This window comes from Brienomyrus brachyistius, chromosome 13 (genome assembly GCF_023856365.1).
Source record: "Brienomyrus brachyistius isolate T26 chromosome 13, BBRACH_0.4, whole genome shotgun sequence".
Taxonomy (NCBI): Eukaryota; Metazoa; Chordata; class Actinopteri; order Osteoglossiformes; family Mormyridae; genus Brienomyrus; species Brienomyrus brachyistius.
Window position 1 is genome coordinate 7,744,027 of NC_064545.1, and position 23,311 is coordinate 7,767,337.

The following is a 23,311-nucleotide window of genomic DNA, read 5'->3' on the forward strand; positions in this document are numbered from 1 at the left end:
GCCCGCGGGGAATCGCGTTTATCCACACGAATGCCTTATCGAGGTGTCCAGTAATACCAGCTGACTGGACACTCTAAAACTCTGAATTGCCCACTGTGGGAGCTTGTCCCGTCCGGGTCAACAGCAACCCCCCCCCCCCCCAGCAGAGCAATGCTTGCATTTCAGGGCAAATTGTGTTACGCCAGCATCCCTTAGCTGCTCAAACACAGCACTGCATATCAACCTTCTGAGTTTAGCCTACACTGCGGGCGCCTTCGCTCGCAGGAAATGCGTTTCCGTGTTACGACTTGAGCTCGTGCAGTAACCTGGACTGCATATTCTGCATTAAACATTCATTGCACACCATAAATAGCACCGGCACATTTGATTGTGACGATCCTGGTCACATTAATTTTGCACAATGTCCAAAAGCATCTCCAGCCTCCGCTGTTGTGCCACCGAGGACAGTCTGTGGGCTCGCTGCTTGCTGTGGAAGATGGATCAATGGAATCTGTGAATGGAACATGGCACTCAGCCTAACTTTGACTCTCCCTGCTGAGTCTCCGTTAGTGCTTTTGCATTTATAATTACACTCTAATCTATAGTTTTTAGCAACATATGGCCGTGGTTCTCCTGGGTGATTGTTTCACGATTGTTGATATGCATAAATATGCATAGGCGGGACTTAGATTAATCTATAATGCAGGGATATTTTACTCTGTGACAAAAGCACAAAGTAATTTATAAAATGCTAGTGAAAGTGCTTACTGGCTCACATCCGGCTGTGATTTTCTAGCTGGGTGTTCCTAAAGTACGAGCAGCAAACAGTTACGAGCATGACCAGGGTTTTGGAGCGATCTTTACCAGGGATCGAATCGACTTTGTTTTAGGGCTTAAGAGAATGTACTGCTGTGGAGAGTCTTCCAGGTTTCTGGCTGGAGTACTGAAGAGACCACACAGCCCACCAATCAGCATCCACCCCACGGCTCCCCCCGGAGGCTCACTCATGTCATCTCGCCAAGGTGTGTCCGCGGTGTGACACAGACCGCTGCCTCTTCACACCTCCCACTTGTGGACCACCTTCGGAGGTCATCGCTCTCTGAGACTGCTTTAACTCGCTGGCCATGGGGGTTGGGGGGGGGGGCTATTTAAACACCCGGAACCTTCTGCTAGCCACTGATTGGAAATGAAGAGTGTCCACCATGTGGGGAAGTAGGTTTGTGGAGGTTTATAAAATGCAATTATCAGCCTTTTCCAAAGGCATTCAAGATGATTTTCCCTCAACCGGTATCAGGGTCTGGGGTCAGCATATCGATTGAGTCTCGGTTGAAACAGGAGAGGCTTTTTTGGGGCAGGTGTGTGCACACAAACACACAGGCTCGCCTGAAGGAAGAGAAAAATCAATATCTCGTGATAGAGGTGAGATTAACTGAAGGACAGGGCGGCTTAGGAGGCTCCTCCTCCTCCTCAACGATGGTGGTAGAATGGCGTTGGTGTGTGGTGTGCGTGCATGCGATGTGTGTGTGCTGCGCAGGTGTGTTGTGCATATGTGGTTTGCATGCATGGTGTACATGCAGTGTGCGCATGGTCTGTGCATGGTGTACATGCAGTGTGCGTGTGGTCTGTGTGTTGTGTGCATGCAGTGTGCGTGTGGTCTGTGTGTGGTGTACATGCAGTGTGTGCGTGGTCTGTGTGTTGTGTGCATGCAGTGTGCGCGTGGTCTGTGTGTGGTGTACATGCAGTGTGTGTGTGGTCTGTGTGTGGTGTACATGCAGTGTGCGCGTGGTCTGTGTGTGGTGTACATGCAGTGTGCGCGTGGTCTGTGTGTGGTTTACATTCAGTGTGCGCGTGGTCTGTGTGGTGTACATGCAGTGTGCGCGTGGTCTGTGTGTGGTGTACATGCAGTGTGCGCGTGGTCTGTGTGTGGTTTACATTCAGTGTGCGCGTGGTCTGTGTGGTGTACATGCAGTGTGCGCGTGGTCTGTGTGTGGTGTACATGCAGTGTGCGCGTGGTCTGTGTGTGGTGTACATGCAGTGTGTGTGTGGTCTGTGTGTGGTGTACATGCAGTGTGCGCGTGGTCTGTGTGTGGTGTACATGCAGTGTGCGCGTGGTCTGTGTGTGGTTTACATTCAGTGTGCGTGTGGTCTGTGTGGTGTACATGCAGTGTGCGCGTGGTCTGTGTGTGGTGTACATGCAGTGTGCGCGTGGTCTGTGTGTGGTTTACATTCAGTGTGCGCGTGGTCTGTGTGGTGTACATGCAGTGTGCGCGTGGTCTGTGTGTGGTGTACATGCAGTGTGCGCGTGGTCTGTGTGTGGTGTACGTGCTCCTCATACGTTCTCGCTCTGCAGTGAGCTGTTTCAGCTGCTTCATCTTTGAGCTGTTTCATCTTTTCTTCACTAGTAGTTTGCATCTTCTGAAAAAATTGGATGGCAGCTTCTCATGCTGTCAAATTAACAAACTGCCACAAAGGCACAGGGAGGGAGAGGGACGGGGACAGTGAAAGGAGGTTGCCTCAGGTTGTGGTTCTTCCTGCCGTTTCTTTTCTTGATGTTACCTATTCTCTTTGCTGAGTAATGTCTGGTTCCCAGTGAGCCACAATGAGCGGTGGCCACAACGAGGAGTTTAAAGGGGACTTTGGGACTGGTGATGTGGCCTGGAGGCGGGTGGGGTGGGGGGGGGAGATGAAGGGATGGGGATAGCTCTGCTTTGCTCATTGGGCTATCAGACTCCATACGCAGCAAGGCATATGTCTGCAGGCATCCCATTTAGTATTACTTTAATTGTCATTCATACAAGAACAGCTGCTGGTCTAGAATTTTTTTTTTGTTTCACTTCCGACACAAAGGGGTCGGCCATTTTTCCGGCACCCCTGGCGTTAAAGGCCTTGCTTAAGGGCCCAATAATGACATGGTTACTCTGCTGCCAAAAGTTAGTGTGGTCATTGTCAGGATGCAAACACAGACTGCTAGGCTTAAGGCCAAAAGAAGAACTAGGGGATTTTGGGAAATATTGCTACCCAATGCTCAAATTGAAAATTAGTCGTGATAGTTGAGTAATTACAGGGAACAGCGTATGGGCCAGCCCCTACAGACTGACGTTGAGGCTCCAGAGAGGAGTCTGCCAATAGTCAGGCAGGGTAATTTACAGCCAGCTGCCAAATGTGGCATGAAATGTGGAGACTTAAACATTTGATTATGCAGCCAGTCACCTCGTCAGCAGAAGGATAACTCCACTCACGACAATATTTCAGAGCTCATCAGGCACCGGAGGATGTACCTGGCTGCAAAGGTAGTTTGTTGATGTTCCAGCCTGTTCCACTCTGCTGTCCTCTATATAGGAAGGTAAAGATCAACATATTGGTATCGGCCGATGTTCGTTAAAAATCAAGAAATCGGCATCAGTTTGAGATGTCATTCTTATAAACTCAGCCAATATTTAGATTTCAGTCAACATTAAAAGGTGGCAGCGGTAGAAGTAAAGACATAACTACTAAATCGCTGGAGGTTGCAATGAACGATGAGATATTTTCTGTAGGGATGAGGAATTTCGCCGGCTTCACCACATAGAACCTTCCTACTTCTGTAATGTCTCCCTGCCTTCATTAGATAATGTTGTTGCTACACACATTTTTGGAATCTAAGAAGTAGCATCAGTTTCACTACAGATTTCTGGAGCTCAGAGGTTAGCCGATTATTGGTAATATTAGACGAAATATATATCGGTATCCAAATTGGTTTCCACATCGGTGCACCTCTATCAAAAGTAAAATAAATCGAAAACCTGTTTCAATGGAGATGTTTCCTTCTCTTTCTGAAGAAAGGTATCTGCTTACATTTGATTTCTATCCATCTTCCCGCTGCTTCTCCTGATCAGGGTCTTCTGGAGCCTGTCCCAGGCAGCACAGGGTGTAAGATTGGGTGGGGAACGTCCTGGATGGTATGCCAGTCCACTGCAGGCACATACTCGTCGTATCTTATGAGCAGGACAGAGATGGCAGTTGGCCTAACAACGTGTCTCTGAACTGTGGGTGGAAACCCATACAACATGGGGAGAACATGCAAGCTGCCCCCGCAAAGAGCTTAGGCGGGACTCCTGCCCCCAGGTCTGCGGGTGTAATGCAGCACTGCTACCCAATGAGCCGCCGTGGGCAAATGTCACGCAGTCCACCAATTATTTTTGCCTCCCCGCCCCCAGTGAACACCCACCACATGCATAAAATGATGGTCCTGTGTTCGGTATCACTTTAAGAGGGCAGGACATAACACTTCTAGTTATTCAGCCATTTAGCATAGATGCTAAACGCTAACAGGGAAGAGCAAAGAGCCCCTTTCACACGCACCATGCCAGTCAGCACACCATGCAGTCTTGTCTTGTTATGCATGAAGCAGAAATAAGAGATGTTCGCTGTACATGTGAAGTAAGCAGCAGAACATGAGTGAGCTTTGATGGATTCCACCTTTAGCAGTTGTGTGCTGTATCGATTTAATCTCCTTGCGTATGTCCCTGTCATCTATCTCGAGTTAGTAAATGTAATCAAGCTGTTGAAAATTGTTTCTTTGAATTGGCATACTGCCTAATTGTGTGCTCCCTGAAAGTAAAACAGATTTAATATTCAAATGTGATTCATAAAGTAAAAAAAAAAATGTACAGTTTAAAACACATTTAAAATGTATTTGTATCTATGTAAACATTCGTATGAATGAAGTTTGTGAATGAATGGTATCCTATATGAGAGTGCAGATCTTGTGACTAAACAAATGTGACCATGCAGATGTTGTGATTGCACAGATGTGACCCTTCGTACTACCTGCTATATATATCAAGCTACTGTGCAAGCAACCCGTTTAATCAGAAATCGCCCGAGCAGAGTGGCTAAAAAAACTGGCATTCCTCACTGAGGTCATGACGGTCAGAAGCACTCATGGTACCGGGCAGTAGCCACGTACGGGACCCTGAGTGCAGAAGGTTGACGATTCGTGGAAAAATTGTACACTCAGCGGTGTTATTTTTCGCTTCCATGTGCACTGTCAGCCTACAGAGCTGATGGAAGTGCGGAGATTTCAGTGACGTGAAGGATCCTGGTGACCTCGGTGATCCTGGTGATCATGTGTTTCTGCACCTCCTGGAGTGACACCGTTCATATGCCACGCGTTCCAAGTCGTGAGATCAGAATCACCCGTGAAATCGCAGTAGCTTAAAATACAGCTTATGACTGTGACATGAAAAATGAACATAAGCCTCTTGATCTGCTTTCAGGTCAACTTTGCCAGCTCTTAAATCTTTCATTGGCTTTTCTTACTAACCTCATTTCGCTTGTTTACCTCACCTTAAGGTAGAGAGTAAAGATTTGAGACTTACATTTGTGTGGAGACCCATCTGAAAAAGGCAGATACACACCAAGCTGCCCCACATAAACACAGTAAAGTATAATAATTTGTAAGAAACTGATAGAGAAGTAGGCAAGTTTTGGCCTTTTCACTCACAAATTGGAGATTCTGGACTTTGGGAACAGGAAAGAATTCTGAGTATAATGGAAATGTAAAAATAGCAAAATTCATGTCAGTCAGCGGTCAGGGTTATAAGCAGGGAACATTTTCATCACTCTTGGGAAGGCACTTGAATGTGGGAGGAGCCATAAGTGGAATGGGGGGGGCAGTTGGCTGTATAGATGCATGTAAGAGTGCCTCTCTGACCTGGAGGTCAGCTGGAATAGGAACTGCACTGGAAGATGCAGCAACACAGAAAAATATTTGGAAAAAAGTTCTCCAGGGGGGCGAGCAGCTCAGCTTTAGGGTTTGTGACTGGCTGGGAACTCGTTCTTCGGGACGCCTGTGGGGAAATGTGTAGCGTCTCAGAAATCATGGGGGAGAGACAGTCACCGTGGCTAGTCAAGGCACGCCCCGGGGCTATCAGGAGTCTGCCACCCATTAGATTTACCTCACTCCTGTCTCTGCCCCTCCGGATCTCCTGGAGGGGGGCAGAGGCGTCTCTGAGAGTCAGTGGCACTAATCCCCTCGTTTGGGCTGTGAGATCGGCACTCGTGCATTGAGAGGAAGGTCTGCTGGCCCACTTTTTGTTTTAAATGATAAAGTTCTTCAGTCTGCGTCTACTTCCTGTTACCGCGGGGCTGTGCAGCCACACCAGCTCGTATGGAGCTTCCTGATAGGTTAAACTGCTGATGCAATGTTATTGCAATGTAGAGGGAGTCGATGTATGTATCCATGTGAATTCAGAGACAGTGTGACCAGTGAGAGGCACAGGACACTATTGACATTCAACTAGAGTCTACTGTCTGCCACCATTTTTCAGCTGCTATATTTATTTTACATTTAGTTTAGAGGTTTGCTACTATAATTAGTGTTTCTTATTTTTGTGAGTTTCTTGGTTTCTGTTGTTCGTTTGATTTATGTCGTGCTGTAATGCCGCTGTTTACGTTAAACACCATTTGGCTTTTTTTCGGAAGATAAAATGTGAGTGAGGGAGGGACGAGGATGAAAGATGGGGGGGTGATACTAGTGAGAATCCCCCCCCCCCCCCCCCCGAAAAAGCTGAGCACGCGGCACTGTGACAAACATCCACGGCAGCAGCTTGGATCCTCGCCTGACAGATGGTTTTGTGAGGAGTCGGCGTCTGAGGCTGGGAGCAGGCAGCCTGCATCTTCTCGCCGGCAGCACATGCTGACATATCGAAACGCTGCACCCAGCTCTGCCCCCCCCCCCCTTTCATTTTCACTTCAAGTCACCGGGTGAGCAGGCGGCCAAGGGGGGGGCAGGGTGCACGTGCACTACGGAAGGTCGCTTTGGTGCTTTCTGTGCACTTTAATTGCAGGGACCATTTCCAAGAACAATGCAGGTGTGTTAGGGGTTCCTGTGCATATCCTACTGTCAGGGTGCTAACAGTGTGAACAGTGTGGTCACTAGTGTCAGTGCGAAATGGTGTTCAACCTCCCCATTCACTAGTGCGTGTCAGGGTGGAAGGATGGATGGATGGATGGATGGATGGCACTTTGATATTTGCTTTAGCACTTTAGGATTTGCTTCAAATGTAAAGTGTGTTACAAATAGAATTTATTATTATTATTATTATTATTATTATTATTATTATTATTATTGTGGACGGATGACATATTTTATTGATCCCCAGCAGCAAAGGGGCGCAAAGTGCAGAAACACAAGCACATGGTGGAAAACAGTAGAAAGTATAACCTCTCACAGCATGCATGCCTCTTACTGCAGGGGCATCTCCATGCATCCCGGCATCCCTGTGTGTAGCTGCTCACCCTCTCTGTGTTTCAGCTGGGCTCAGAATGGACGGCGCCGGGGGAATTCAGCAAGTTCCGGTCCCAGTCCTCCAAAGCCATCCAGTAAGTAAGCGCCGACTCTGTGTAGCCCACCCCCGCCACCCCCCCCCAGCACCCCCCCCAGCACCTTGGCATTCCACAGCAGTTTGCCACACATTCGTTATGCACCAGGGGAGCCCCCGTGTGCTTAAAGTATGAAGCCGTGATGGAAATAAGAAAGAGCGGGTGTGATGCGCGCAGCTAAGCATGCGGTTTATCTGTCTCTGTGCCGGGGTGTGGGGCAGGGGGGGGTTTGGGGCTGTATCTCCTCACCACTTCTGACAGTTGAAGCCGGATTTCGGGGATCCTACTTTTCTATTGTATGTAAATCTAAGTACCACTTCAAACAAGCCTTTCAGATCCCCCCCCCTCACACACACACACACACACACACACACACACACACACACACACACACACACACACACTGTCTTAGACTCCTCCAGCCCCTGCTGACTTCAGGCAGGTGCTTTCATCACTGCAAAACCACAGTAAATGGCCCCTTAAGGAAGCGAAAGGAGCCCCCCACATGCTGTTTGTGTCCTGCCCTCGTTTGACTTTGTAGGAGCATCTCGGGAGGGGGGGGGGGCATATTATGGCTGGGAGGGGGCGGAGCTCCCGTACATTGCACCTGGGACTGCGAACATTCTGGGGATCCCTTATAAAGTGGGAGGGGGAAACAGTGGTCATGGTGGGTCTGGATGAAACCTGCAGTGGTGTGGCCTGCATTTATACTGCAGCATGGTGTGTGTGTGTTTGTGTGTGTGTGTGTGTGTGTGGGGGGGGGGGGTTTGAATACAAACATCTGTGTACGTGTGTGTGTGTGTGTGCGCGCATGCATGTGTGTATGTGGAACCGGGAACTGGCCCACCCTGGAAATTTGTGCTTAAGCCAATCAATCAATCAAACCTTATTGGTTTATAAAACCAGATGCTTTTACAAACATTTGGCAGATACTATCTGTCAGTGGTAATTAAGGAAAGGGAATACAGAGCAGGTTTGGGGACACATAGGTTACAGTCACAGCCATGCGGTAAGTCAGTTAACGCTGGTCGTTGTTAGACCATGCTGGTCGACAGAAGTGCCTTTGATGGGTGTGTGTCCGTCGCCTTAAGCAGTGGATTTTGTGTCTGGGAAATATGTGGCCTTCTACAATATACAGGCATCCACTCACAGCTAGTGTGCATTTTGTTTAAGAAGCTTTTTAGTTTGCAATTACATGCTGAAATCTTAAGCTCTGCTAAGGGGACAGATCAGGTCACTGTCATGGTGTCACGTTGCCGGGGAAACCTGTCGAACCTCTTCTCTCTCCTGATCTGACCTGATTTTGGGATTTACTCCTCTGTATATTTCTTTGACAGGATCTAGTCAATGAGGCAGATTCCTATACTGACCAGTTTGCTCCCCTCCCCCGCACACCCCCCCACATCCACACAGACTTAAAGCATATTAAGTGGCCTGTTCTGCGGTCAGATTTTGGCAGTCTCACATCTGTAGGTAAATCTAGATGCTTTCAAGCACTTCCCCATCCCTTGGCCACTAGGAAGTTTCAGGTCACATGGGGCATAATTCTGCAACGTGATTGGTTGGGAAGAAGTACATTTAAGGTGATCACCTAATCCATGTCGGGAGGGACACTGTGAGCTACAACAGGGTTTGTAAACTACCATTTCACCCATTTAGATTAAAAGAACCCGGATTTCACTTAAACGCTGAGTTCTTGCCGTGTGCTGATTGGTCAGTCTCGTATAATCATTCATGTGTCACTAATGTTAATGTTATACAGCTGAATGAGTCTTTCAATCAAAGAAAACAAACCAGTCAAAGCATAAGAAGAACGGAACTATTCAGCGGAGCACAGGAGCCTTTGAGTTTTAAAGTAGTTAAACCTGAAGTAGATGATAGTGTCTCTCTCGATATGGATTAGGGGGTTGCCATAAGTACAGCGCTGTGAACGAGGTGGGAGAGATGTTGGGAAATTGCAGTGAGAGTGTTAGATATGACGAGTGAGGACACACTCCCCTGAGTGGAGTTTATCGGGCGTCATCAGCATGCATTCATACAAAGACCTGAGGTGAGGAGGAGATTATGATATGGGCAGCCTATCCATCTGCCAGAGCACCAGCTGTCATACCTGTCCTTTGTTTGAACTGGGAGGCTGAGCTGGTCTCCATGTACCCCAGGCATCCTGCCTCCTGCTGGGAAGAGACCCCACACGTGCATCTAACTCAGACTATCCAATGCTTTTTATTTCCAAAACATAAATGAGGCAGGATTGTACTTTAAAAATGGGAGCTATGCCGGCGGACAGGTTGCTGTAAGATGTTTCGGTGTTGCCATGGTGAAGGTGAGTCGCCGCTCCCCGCTGGGGCATCTTAATCATGGGGGCTCCGATTCTGTAGGAATCTATTTTGATCTTCAGGTTTTTAATTTTGTACAGCAGGGAGCTCAGGGGTGAGGTGCGGTGGGGGGCATTATGCTGTGATGGGACCTTAATGACAGTGGCAGCCAAGGCTGGGCATGGAACCGTGCAAATTACAAACCCATCCGCTCCAGAATGGTACTTCTCTGCTCGAAATCTGCATCATATATTAACTTTTATTCCAGAAATCAGAGGTTGTACACATGAGAATGTGTCCTCAGTTGGTGTAATTTAATGTACATACATAGTATATGAATAACATTCATTTTCAGCGATTGTGTTTATTGTGAAATATATGATGCGTTACAGGAATAAATTGGGGATTCCTCATTATCTCCAAGACTACATTAATAAAGTCAATATAAATAGGTTGTTTGATAGGGTACAAAACTTAGCACTTGAATGTGACCTAGATTTCTGCCACGGTGTGTAACACCGATGGACTCCTGGTGTCACATGTCATCTGTCCGTGTGACACAGAGGCTGGGAATACCAGGCAAGGTTCAGACGCACTGACCAGGTGTGTGGGGCCCATAGGTGGCCAGAGGGAGCATCGGATGCCTCACCTGTCCTGGACGTGAGCCGTAGCCCAGCCTTAAACCCTGCGCAGCGGCCCTGCTCGCCATTTCTCGCTGTCTCTGCCCACATTGGTAGTTACACCAAGACAGTTTGTCTCTTAGAAGCTCTGAGAAGGGCTGTAGAATCCAGCCCCCCCCCACACTGTATTTCAGTCTAAATAGGTCAAAAAAACAAGACTTGGAAACACTAGTGGACCTCTGGGCCTCTTATAAGGGGGAAGCGGGCATGATTACAGTGTAGGATGTCCGAAACTATTAGCTGATGGACAGAAAGGGGGCTGTCTCGATACTCTCCCCCTTTAACAAAGAAAGGAAATTATACACTAGCTTTTGCGGTGTAGGTGTGAATCTTCCACCGCAGCTTCATGTGATACGTCAAATCAGGAGCCAGGCAAATCAAATGCCCCCCCTCTCCCCCCCCCATGCACCTATACCTCAGTCCCGGCTGTTGCCGCTTGTAGGGTCACGGCCTCCGTTGCAAAGCATCAACTCTCCTGTTGCTATAGTGATTGTTAAATGCCCCCCCCCCCCAATCTACCTGCTGATGGACAGAGACGCTGGCATGAACCCACATCCCCTCTTCGAACCAGCACACCTCCCCATGCACACAGCCCCCCCCAGGGGAAGTGTGACCGGCTATCTGTCGCTCTCGGTCTGCTGCACGCCCGCAGCATCTGCCTCCAGGAGAGCCTCATTAGACCCGTCTCCAGGAGAGATCTTCCCAGCTGGTGCCGGCACATGCCCCCGAAGCGCCGCCGTGAGCGGTGTGGAGGAGCTGGAGCTCACACTGCATGGAGCGGAGTTCTTCTCATTGATTAGCTCCGTTAAGATTACAGGCATATTCTTGTCAAAAGCACGGGACAACCCACGGCGGCGATGGCGTCATTCAGCTCTTATAGCGTCTCCAGCCCTGCGAGCTGCCAGCGCTGTTGTCTTCGTTCCCAAATGGGACCCTCTGGTGCCAATCCTAGCCCACGGTGCCACCTGAGTCATGCGCAGGGTGTAGATGTGAGTTGGCTTTGATGGAGCTCTGGCCCCGAGCCACTGGGGGCTTCTCATTCGTTCTGACACTCAGGTGGAGCTCTTGTGCTACCCCTTCCCCTCCCCCCACCCCCACACCTAAGAATCACAGACCTATGACACAACTCAGCCGGGCCTGTCTGCTTTCTCTATCACCTAATAAGACAAACCGGGAGGCCATTAAAGTTTCGGAGTGGAGCCTATGACAGATGCAGGAAGTGGCTTCTTAGGGCCCTTTCTGACAGCTGTCGGCTGTGATGGGTGAGCTGTATGTCTTGTTATTCTCTGGCTCGTTGACGTAGTATATTAAGCCCTCCTTTCTTCCTCATTTTTAGCAACCTCAGAGGAGAGTGAGCTGTATCATGCATTCAGCACTTGACACGCCTTTGGAAGAGGATCAATCTGGATTGTAATTGTGAGGTCGTTAGCGCTGAGTCTGAGCCGGGGAGTGGGGTTGGATCATACCTGGGGTAAATGAGAGAGGGATGAAAGCGGAGTGATCTGGGACATACAGATGATTGCTGGGTATTCGTGTTAAGCAAATATCTATTGCATGTATAATTGGAAATATTAACTAGCTAAGAGGTCGTGATTTCACCAGTTTCAGGCAGATTGAGTGACGGAGAGAAGGACAGAGGCAGAAAGATGGAGGCGATGAGAGAAGGATACAGACAGAGAGATTTGAGGCAGGGAGAGTGAAAGTATGGGCAGGTAGAGAGATGGAGACAGGGTGAATGAGGGAAAGAAGGACAGAGAGATGGAGGTAGGGAGAGAAGGATAGAGACAGAGAGATTGGAGGCAGAGAGAGTGAGGGAAAGGGCAGGTAGAGAGATGGAGGCTGGGAGAGAAGGGAAGAGGCAGAAATGAAGGCAGGGAGAGTAAGGAAGACGACAGAGGCAGAGAGATGGAGGCAGAGAAGGAGGAAGAGACAGAGAAGAAGGCAGGGTAGGTGAGCGAGAGAGACAGAGGCATAGAGATGGAGGAAGGGAGAGAGAGAAATAATGAAAGAAAAGTAGTGGATGACAATGAGACTGGCAGTGCCAGAGTAGAAGGCAGGAAAAGATGGACAGATGGGGTAGAAAGGTGAAGAGGGAGAGCAACAGAGAAGCGGAGGAGGGGGGATGGCAGGAAATTGGTGGGTTTGGCTTCCTTTGGCGTTGTGAACGTGTGCTGAAGGACAATCAATATTAAAATGATCCAAAGCTGACCTTTTGCATTGTACGGGGGAGGGGAATTGGGGGGGGGGGAATTAAAAACATCCCTGGCTTCTTTGATGTCACATCTGGCATTTCTGGGAGGGGGCCCACGTGGCGTGCGTGGCAGGCTTTGCTGACATTTCCCTGCATCCTTCAGCGAGCACGGATGTGTGTGCAGGGGCGTGTCTGCGTGCACTCGCCACCTTAGCCATCTCTACCAGGCCCGTACAGCCGGCAGAAACACCGCGAGTGGTATTTATTCGCTCAGTAACGAAGGGAGCGAATAGCATTCGTGTGTTTGTGTAGAATATTCAGCTGATAAAAAAGGACTTTGTACCAAAGGGTCTGGCCTGCTTCCCCGTGCCTGTATTAATAATTAGCGTAGTTAAATGGTGCTGCTGGTTTAAAGGTTACTGTACCACAATCCCCAGCACTTCGTTTTTCTGCTCCCCAGTTCCTTAATCATGCAGCCATTCCTAATGCTGCTTTTTAGCAGAATACGACAGTGAAATATTAAGTTAATCACGTAAATGATAAATACGTCTGATTTATGTATAGGCATGAGTCTGGAGGCGTGGACAGCCTGAGATATTAATCTAGACATTAATCAAGGTGGGTGGGCCAAGTGAAACAGACCAACAGCTGTGGGTTTGTGCTGAGAAGATCTTTCACTTTACTGAGTGTTTACTGAGGTTGGAGCTGTAGGTGATTCCATGTGGTGAGGTTTGGCGTCGCTGCCCCTGGCACCCCGGCCCCCCAGGATGGTCGTCGGCGAGGGAAGATGACACCAAGCCTCGTTTTCTTTTAGACGCAGGGGCCATAGTAGTGTACAAAGGTCCGCCTTAATTGTTAGATAAGTAGGCGGTGCTGCGATTATTTAGCTACGTGGCCCAGTAATGAAAATATTGGCTTTTAACTCCACAATGCCGTCCGGCTCTAAGAGGCCCCTGGAGAGGTCAGCGCAAGATGTTGCTCTTTAAAGGAGTTTACCCCCCCCACCGCTTATTGGGATTCATAAATTCATACATTCAACATCTGCGGTTAGACATAAAAACCGCCATAAAAAGGCTCATTAGGGACAGACAGGGAAGCGTTTGGGAGAGGGTCGCGGCTCCAGGGAAAGGGCGTCGCAAATTATCAGGAAGAGAGACAGAGAAACACAACGTGTGGAGGAGAGGACAGGCGGCGATGGAGACGGAGCTCCACTGTTTCAACGGCAGCCCATAACATGCTGCCTGAAATTTCACAGGGACCTACTGTGAGATGCCAGGCGTGTCAGGTAGGAAAATGAAAAAAACGACAGTCCTGCCAGGAATGAGAGTGTGCATTGCTGTGAAATGCGGCTCGCCACGCCCGCAGGGACAGGAAGTGACATCATAGCGGCCCATAAACAGCCTGTCTGCCGCGATATTACTTGTATATTGCTCCATTAGCGGCATCTCCACCCGCATCAGATGCTCTGATCGGCGCATTCTTGCGACACACATATATTAGCGGTGTAACATCAATCTGGCCTCGCCAATAAAGCGAGCGTGAGGGAGGCGGACGTGCAGCCGCCGCGCCCGGGCTGGCGTCTGAGCCATTAGCATCGACGAGTGCCTCCACCTGCGGGCAGGGGCCGAGAGCGCAGGGGGCCAGCCTGGCCAGCAGGTGGCGGTATGATTCCCGGGACAAGCACTCACAGGCTGCAGGCTCCCTCCACTACCCTGCCATTCCCTGAGCAGCTGATATTTTTCCTTTTAACTTCTTTTATATTTAACCTTTTTTTAATTTTTTAACTTTACATTTTTTTCTTTATAACTAAGAGACGCCCGTAAGAGTTACGTAGCTTATCTGTGTGTGTGTCTCTATCCTGCTTTGCGTTATCCCTCTTACTGTCCGAGACCAGCCCACCAGGCAAAACCCCATAATTAGTCAGACAATTAAAAGCTTGTCACGCCCGCCCTCCCCCACCCCCCCAACCTGCCAACTCACCACAGTCATTTCCATAAACGCTGCTAAGAACTATCTTTCGATCTCTGCCGACAGGCGTCTCCCATCCATCACATCCGCTGCTCCCCTCAGCCTACACCCCCACCCCCCCTTTCATTTAATAAACAGGGCAGGCTGACCGCGGGGGGAGGGTGCCACACAGAATCCTGGAATGCTTTTGCATCAGGACAGAGGCACTGGCTTCTATGAAGTTTTCAGGATTATTTGAGGCATTTGACAGAGAAGTAAACAAGATGTTCTCTAGGCAGTCATTCATGTCTTTCTTTTGCGTCCTGTCCCTCTTTCCACGTCTTTCTCTCTCTCTCACTCCCTCTCCGTCTGTCTCTGCCTCTGCTTCCTCACCCATTACCACGGAGCCCATGATACTGTGGTCCCGCCATAGATCGTTGTCATCGAGGGATCTCTGCATTTACCTGCCAGTCTGCAGCCAGTGAGTCAGAGAGCAAAGACATTAGCCTGATGTTATGTGGATGGGCCTCTGGAGAGTCAGGGCTGGTTTAAGATGGGCTGTGTATGTGGATTATGTTTATATTACATTCTGGGGACCAAATGTTTACCACAATGTAATAAAAAAATATGTTCTGGACCATTTTACAAGTCCCCACAAAGATCTGTGAATGCAAAAAACAAAAAATGCCAAAATCTTGTATTTTGTTTGGTTACTTATGCTTAAGGTTAGGGCTTGGTGGGGGGTTATGGTTGTGTTGGGATTAGAGCAGGAGTGGACAATGTTATCCAGAAAGGACTGTTAGGCATGCAGGTTTTCGCAGCAACTTCCTAATTAGATTACTAATTAGAGGACTGAAAAGCTGAAGAGTCCTCACACCTGGGTTTGAACAGCTGACCTAAAGGTCACCCAAAAAACGTGCACACACACCTTTGCGGATAAGATTGGATACCACTGGATTAGAGATTTCCCCACTAAGATATAATTACAAACCTGTGTGTGTATGTGCGCGTGTGCGTGTCTGTCTGCCTCGATTGGAAATGCGATCGCCCCCAAAACAGAAAGAGAAGCAGGACTGGGATTAACTGATAAGAAAATATGGGGGAAGATAATGCAAAGGTTATAGATAACGGAATGTGTGCAGGCGGCCAGGAGCACATAACGATGCAGACAGTCACGCGAAGTGCCTGCATTCACTTTCCTGGGGACGAAAAAATAAAATCCCTGATCGAACCAGGATGGCATGTGCTCATCACCGGGAAGATGCTGAGGGGGGGATGTCCTTCACCTCGTACGATCTGTCAGCCTCTGATTAGTTGTCTCCATCTCCTTCGTTTTGTGTTCGTTTTGAGTCACACCCACGTTCACGCTGTGGGCCGACCTTGTGGGCCGGCGGAAGGAGCTGTCCTCGTTTGTTGGGTGACCTGCAAGGGATGCATGAACATACGTGAATATGCATGAACGAAGACAATCTGCAGGACCCCTCGGCGACAGATGGCGTTTTTATGAATCTGCGGCATTAGCAAATTAACAAGACAAAAAGCAAAGAAAGCCGATGCGAACGTGGCGTTTAATTGAGGGCAGAGTGGCTTGTGGACCCTTTCACCTTGCGGCGTGTCCAACATTTCTTGTTAGCAGTATTCCAAGCCTATTTTTCCCATCCTGCCAACTCAAGCCTTCCACATATAAGAACACAAAACATTTACAAATGTTTTGAAAGAAGGCCAGTGTACATCATCCATCCATCCCGCGTCCCTTTCTCTGGTTCTTCAGCCAATTCCTAATGATGGATTTCCACACATGTTCGGTTGGGTGCGGGTTATATCTGCATGACGGTAAGCGACGGCACGCGGCTCGGACCCAGCCTCCTCGGTGGACGCGGGCTGGCGGGGGGGCAGACGAGTCTTTGATCATGCAGGTGTGCTGGCATGAGGATGCATGGCCGTGTATGGGTGCTGCTTGGCAGACCCGGACTAGACAGGCGGTGTGACACAAATGGATACCGCAGCAACACCTGTCTGCATGTGTGTGCCGCATACCGGCCTCCTGGGGAGATGCCAACCACGGCTTTCCCTTCTGAAAGGTAGCAGCTGTATGAGTCCAGCTACCTCTTGGGCGACCACAAAGCCTTCAAAGTCAATCTCTGATCCGTCCCCCCCCGTCCAACACAGCAGTGTTTGTATCTGCCCATTTTTACATTGTGCTTGCTTCTCTCTCACACACTCTTCCTTCCTGTTCCTCCCATCTAGCCTCATCTCCTCGAGGCGATACTACTTCGAGGTTCTGCACAAGCAAGACGACAAGGGTTCGGACCACGTGGAGGTCGGGGTGAGTCCTCCGACTGCTGGACGGCGCTGAGCACACTGAGCTCCTTGGGCGATTCTCGGGACGGCTTTTTTCCGATGTTAGCCCATGATTGCGAGCGTGGAGCTGCATTGCCGTGACATCTACACAGTGACACAGGTCTGGTCGTTTGACTCTGATTCACTGCTATTCCCTGTAAGTGACATTAAATTTTTTTTTTTCAAAGAACATCTCTTTTGACCAAATCCAGCGCAGGAATTTAAGTCCATTAATAATCAATGAAGTGGTAAAACAATACAGCCCCAATGAGATGATGTGAGGCCTGGCTGGAATCAAAAGCCCCTTGTTGAAACAGTGACACCCCCCACCCCCCAGCCTACTCATTCTGAGCCGCTTGGCCCTCATCCCGAATCAGGGCCTCGCTGAATTAGTACTGCTGCCTCTCGGCCTTTGCACAGCTCCTGCTCTTGCAGCGCACATCCTCACCCATGGGCTCCGTCTTGCCAGGGCCTTGTCAGATGTCACAGCGAGACAGCGAAGCAGTAACACATGCTCTGCCCTGCATTGCCTGGACGTCGTAAAACCCTGATATGGAATTCACAGAAGGGCAAATTTTTTAACGCATCTTGTTCGGTAGAAATGGTCCCCATTTAGCGACCGAGTTCCATTCCAACGACAAGGTCGTTAAGTGAGACATGGTCACCTAGGCATGACTGCAACTACGCTTACAGTTTTACTTCAGCCTTCCGTAATCGGTCTCTTTTATCTGTCATGAAGTGGACATTTTTAACAACATTCTGTACATTCTACTTCAGAGATCTCTCTTACTCTGCCATTCATTATCCTTCGTCTTTTTGAAAAGAAAGTTTTTATTCGTTTTATTTTAGAGTACGCACGATCTGATAAATAAAGTATTTCAGGACTTCATCTAAAATCTCTATTTTTCTGGAGTTCTGGAGACCCAGACCTTAGCAGAAAGCAGGGAGGCTGAGCACCGGTTTCCTCACGGAACGCAGCTGTCGCCTGGAAGGAGGAAAGGCCACCGGGCGTGTGTGCGGACGTGGAATCAGGGGCCGGCGTTTGCGAGATTTGTAGTTATCCTTCCCCGGCTGCTGACATGTGCTCCGTCTTAATGATACAGCTTTCAAGCGCAGCTTAGTGGCTGCGGCGCTTTGTGTGGAGACAAAGAGAGGCTGACCTTTCCAGAAGGCGGGGGCGGTATAATTTAGCAGACGACCTTTGGAACAGGAACGCCCGTGGCTTTGAGAAGAGGAGGCTCTGTCATTATCCTCTGCAGAAAGAGCTGTTTATTGTTGACGTGCCTCTACTTCTTGCAACACAATTATTATTATTACCATTGTCTCTTCTTCTCATTATAATTGGCTATAATGCTCTTCTATTGGTTTTCAAAAATTCTCAAGCAGGAAAGCAACAACCCCGTGGTATAAAAGAGATAATGGACAGTCGTCATTCCCTTCATGCCGGTCACCGCGCTGTCAGTACGCCGCGGTATACGGCCGCCATGTCGGATATCCCCGTTCACCGAAATCCGAGTCGAACATGAGAACAATTGCTGCCGTGGGCTATGAGAGCTCAGCCTGATGTCAAGAACGAAGCCAGGGGTATTTCAGATAAACAGCGATTTTGCAGTCATATCGCCTATCAACAGGTTATTATGGGAATAAGGGATGGAAACAAATGAAGGCACGTAACAATGGCACTGCTCCCCTGACAGAGATACGAGTGAGTGTGTGTTTACAGACAGACAAAGAGCCCCCATTTCCCTGGTTAACATGGCTGGCCACTGACCTACTTTTCCTCCACTGAATATCTGCCTGCAGCCATAAGACACTATCTCCTCTTATTAGGTTCGTGATGATCACTTTTATTAATTTTTATTATTGCCACAGATATATTGTCGCAGACTCGCACTGTTCCCTTACTATATTGTTATTCGCGGTTGATGGAGAAACAGGAAATGAACTGAAAGGCTTCGGCGATCGCTCCTGTAAGACACCGAGGAGCAGGGGAAGTTTAAAGTGCCAATCTGGGCATGCAGCCCCCCCACGTCACATGGCGTCTGATCTGCCCTCCGTCCGCATGGGAAGCCTCGTCACGAAGCGCGGGTGCGCAGAGGCCTGCCTGCACGTCGGCTAGCTAAGGCCAAGGCCTGTTCGTTAAGCTAGGCGCAGCATAAATGACGTAACGCTCACAGGCCTAAAAATGTTTCCAATCTTGCAGGACCACGCGGAAAACGCGCTCTTCGCTAGGCTATAAATAACAAGTCTCATTTATTTCATTACTGTAGGAAAAATAGAAAGGGGGGAGAAATGGCCACTGGAAGGAGCGTGTCGGTGAGGTAATTGGCAATGCTTCTCTGTCAAACCCTGTTCAGCCCTCTCATGCATGAATTATTGAAAACTGCTGCAGTGGGGGAGGGGGGCTGGGGCTGGGTGGTTACGTAGGAGACGCATAATGAAAACATTACTCTTCCGCAGGGAAAACAGCGTTTCTTTCGGTGCCATGGCTGGACAGTTGCCCACCCAGAAAGGTGTGGGGGCACGCCCCAGACTTTTGGCATGCAGCCTCCCCCCATTGGTGTTTATGTTCCGGCCGGTCTCCATTACCCATGGCTTCATTAGGTCAGTAAAATAAGCGGGGGAGGGGGGTTTCAGATGGAGCAGGAGCTGAAGGAAAGCTGGATGTCACTTTGCCACTGTGTTTGTTGGCTCTGCCAACTGTAGAGGTGGTTTCCAGCCTTGGAGGTCCATCGGGGCCAAAGATGTCCATCAGCGCCTCGCTAGTATCTCCCTCCTCTCGCTTCATCAAGTTGGCTTTGAGCGTCTGCTACGCTGTGGCAAGCTGGGGACACATCTCCCACGGCAGCCGTGTGACTGCTTAGCAAGCCGCAGATCAGCTGCGGCACAATCAGCTCTCCAGCAGCAGGACGCCGCCTGGAAGCCGGACGGATGGCGGCTTAAATACTGCCATCTGCTGCATTGTTCATTTTATTTTTTCTCCGCACACTGGCAAGTGTATAACTGACCTTTCCAGCAAATCAGTGCAAACTAATCTGACAAGCTGGCTAACCCAGAGGCTGAAAGAACAGCATCTCAGTGTTGTTGCTATGATGATGCGTGACTCAGAGGGCAACACTGTAACCTCCGGCCTCCATGACTAAGGGTTCAAATCCTGCTTCTGTGTGTTGAACGGATTTTTTTCAGCCCAAAAACATGCAATTAGGCAAATTGATGTGTGAAAATCGCCTGTTGGGTGATGGGCTAACATCCTATACACCCTAAGCTCCAAGTGACCTTCTACTGCATAAGTGTTTATGCGTTTTCATTATCATTATTGATGGCTGCTGTAAATGGGAGGCGTGTTTCATATGGTATCAGTTCACTTTCAGACACATCAAAGGCCACAAACTGGATGGGACCCCTTTTAAACGCAGCTCTGTAAAATCGTAGAACACCCACTCGTAGCCAAAAGGCAAAATGTCTTTTTAAGTGCTAATTCACTCTGTTATTATCATGTCGTCGTTACTCAGCGTCCGACGGATCGCCGCAGAATTACTTTCAGAAGGTTCGCTTTGCCAATTATGGAAGAATTAGGAGAGCTGTGTTGTGTGCTGGAGATGATGAAGATCTCTGATGGTCACTGGCCACACTGTTATTAGTGCACGCCGAGTGCCTCGTGTTCGGTCAGCACTGTTCCTGGCCTTCGGTCGTTGAGGGTCGGTCTTTGATTGATCCTTTGGCCAGCAGACGTGACCTTGAGCGCGGCCAAGCAGGCAAGAGGGGGTAGTAGAATGGCTTATTCACTGGGGGGTGGGAGCGGGGCGGATGTTCCTCGCTGGGATATTGGAGCTGAGCCGCCCTCGTAATCCGGAGTGTTCCGCCAACCCCGCAGCCGCGTGGCAATGATGTGGGAAGTGTGTGAAGCTGAAGCGTAAGGAGGAGATCCACTCGGGGGACCCACGTGATGGAGCCTGCGGCGTGTTGACGGGCTCCGGCCTGCCCGTGGAAAATGGCCTGCCTCCCTTGATTACGCCGAGGGTAACGAGAAGTGACACGGTAATTGCAGAATCCCTTTAAGAGGATTGTAGCCCGTCTATCGCAGCACAGAGGTAAAGACTGCTCACCCCAGCTGAGGACGGCAATAAAGTATTTTGCAGAGATCACCTGGTTGGGTCTCCTTTCCATGTTTAGCCTATCTTGGAGAGAGTCCCGCCCCCCGACCCCCCCCCCCAGCTCAATTCGTATTGGCAGGTTGAGGCTGCGAACTCACCCATGATAATCAGTACCTAAAAATGGGGGCAAGCTATCGGTTAGCTGTTATCTGTTACCCCGACCCTCCTGTGAATATGAAGTTGCTCAGGACGGTCTGTTTCTTTTTCAGTGGCGTCCCTTTCTGCCCGGCCTGAAGTACGAGGTCATAGACTCCACCCACATCTCCTTATACACTGGTAAGTCCTCCACTTTGATGAAATACAGGGGCAAAACTTTTTGTCCCAATATGCAATTTTGTTCCCTATGGATGTCCACGGCGGTGCAACCCCCCCCCCCCCCCCCCCCATACTGATCATTACGACATGAGGGACACTTCTTCGAGGTGGTGGGAAACACAACGGCCAATCATGGCCACACGACCACGTGCCAGAATTTCTCCTTAAAGATTCTTTTGTTCTTCCGAGAATGAGCCTCTTGAAACATGAAATTGCAGGCACTCAAGGTCGGTCTGCAGCACAGGGGCATAATTACAGTTTGAAAGTGTTCCTTTAAATCAATAACATAGCGGGAGAGGATCACAGATTTTAATAGAAGGTGTTTTACACTGTCCCTGTGGCCATGCCTGACGAGCCCGAACCACCAGGGGGAACTCTCCCTTCACCTTCCTCCATCCGACGGGCAGCACTCGGGTGACACAGAATGGCCGCAGCCCAGCTTGCGTTCATAACCAGCCCCTTTCTCGCTACTGATTTTTATCATTAAATTCGCTCACTTCTTCGGGGCTTAATTACAGTTTATTTCATTTGCTTCACACATCACTGGCCTCCATTTCTCTATCTGAGATCCACGCTGTAAGAGAGGACTTCAGCCTCCAATCCCCCCCGCATGCTCGTCTTAGAAGCTGGTTAATTTCTCTAAATTATTCATAGCGGTTAAAGTGACTTTATCGCGCCCAGCCGAATCTCCCATTTCCCCTCAGTCTTATTGGCTCTTATATAAAGTGCTTCTGGTCAATAGGCTGGTGAGCCAGCCAGCGGCAAAACAAGAAAGGGGAATAAAAGTGGGATTTCTGAATCGATTTATTGATTAGAACGCTCCTCTGCAGTCGAGCGCCGAGACAGGACGCCCCATACACCCCCCCCCCACCCGACACCCACAGATCCCCGCGTTTTTTAAACCAGAGTCCGCGAGAGTCCGGCGGCGTTTAGGTTAGCATCAAAACGTTAGCATTGGCATTAGCATGTTCCTCATTTAGGGTATTTGTTTATTTATATCATCTCTCCGCAATTTTAAATCCTTTTCCGGTTATCGAGTTCTGGGGTGCTGGGATACGGGCAGGCAGACGTGGAATATTTCCGTCCGTGGGACGGTCGCTCCGTAACCACGGCGACGGCTTCTACCACCACACGGATTGTTAATCATTCGACATCCCTAACCTCTGGCGGCGAGTCTCCATAGAGCGGCGTGCCTTATCGCGTCTTTGCCCGGCTTGTGGCGTGACTCATCGCGGGGGCGATGGAGGTAGTTGGCGTTATGGTCTCCCATTAACCAGACTGGGGGGAGGAGCCTTTGTCAGCCTGTTGCCATAGCTGGAAATGCGAGGTTAATTGCCCTGCTCTCCACTTACTCCACCGAGACGAGTCTGATTTAGTCAGGCAGTCCACTGGACGTGAGAGAGGTGGCTTTAAGCTGTCAGCGTGAGAATGGCTTCCCTCTCGTTCCCTGACAGCTCCGATTGCCTCTGTTTGGCCTGTGCAGCTCTCCACAGGAAGCCGGTCAGTTCAGTAAGCTGCACAGTATCCGCTGGGTTTAGCAGCAAAAGCACCTCACTGGTCCAGAGTTATAATCAGTGTAAATAAAGTAATTTTCTGTTTTGCATCAAAGAGGCTTTTTCATTCATCGTTCATAAAGGTAGTTATGGTTCCCGGATTTACAGAAATTGCCTGGGAGATGAAGCAGGTTAGGCCATCAGAGGTTAGTGAATGGAACCTCAGTGCTCCATATGGAGATACATAGGGTTTCATTAAACAATGTGGATCTTTGTAAAGCTCAACATTCATGTAGAACCAATTTTTTTCCTCCTTAAATTCCCCCATTGGGGCTGGAGAGGAGTTTAGTGCCTTGGATGTCGTGGAGATGAGTAAACCTAGAGTAGACGCACACATGCAGCCACAAGCGCCCCGATGCGAGTCCCTCGCTGATGGCGCTGCCCGGCATCCGTACCCCTGGACGGTGAAGCGGCAGGAGAGCGTGTCATCGCAGGTGACACCGTTGAAGCTCTACACGCAGACCCCTCTAAG

The 23,311-nt window shown here is 49.4% G+C and overlaps 1 protein-coding gene and 1 long non-coding RNA gene across 3 annotated transcripts in view; one reads left to right on the plus strand and one right to left on the minus strand.

Annotated features, from left to right (window-relative positions):
* The window catches only part of b4galnt4a (beta-1,4-N-acetyl-galactosaminyl transferase 4a), a 114,991-nt gene that overhangs the window by 81,923 nt on the left and 9,757 nt on the right, over positions 1 to 23,311 (plus strand). For both annotated transcript variants that reach the window (XM_048973459.1, XM_048973460.1), the window contains exons 9-11: positions 7,277 to 7,344; positions 16,725 to 16,803; positions 21,181 to 21,247. In XM_048973459.1, the coding sequence (XP_048829416.1) occupies positions 7,277 to 7,344; positions 16,725 to 16,803; positions 21,181 to 21,247 (214 nt within the window). The remainder of the gene's footprint in view (positions 1 to 7,276; positions 7,345 to 16,724; positions 16,804 to 21,180; positions 21,248 to 23,311) is intronic.
* Positions 11,461 to 17,934, minus strand: LOC125706728 (uncharacterized). The gene is made up of 3 exons (XR_007382067.1): positions 17,747 to 17,934; positions 15,764 to 15,899; positions 11,461 to 11,805 (listed from the first exon to the last, which is right to left on the minus strand). It is a non-coding gene; the product is annotated as an uncharacterized LOC125706728 (long non-coding RNA).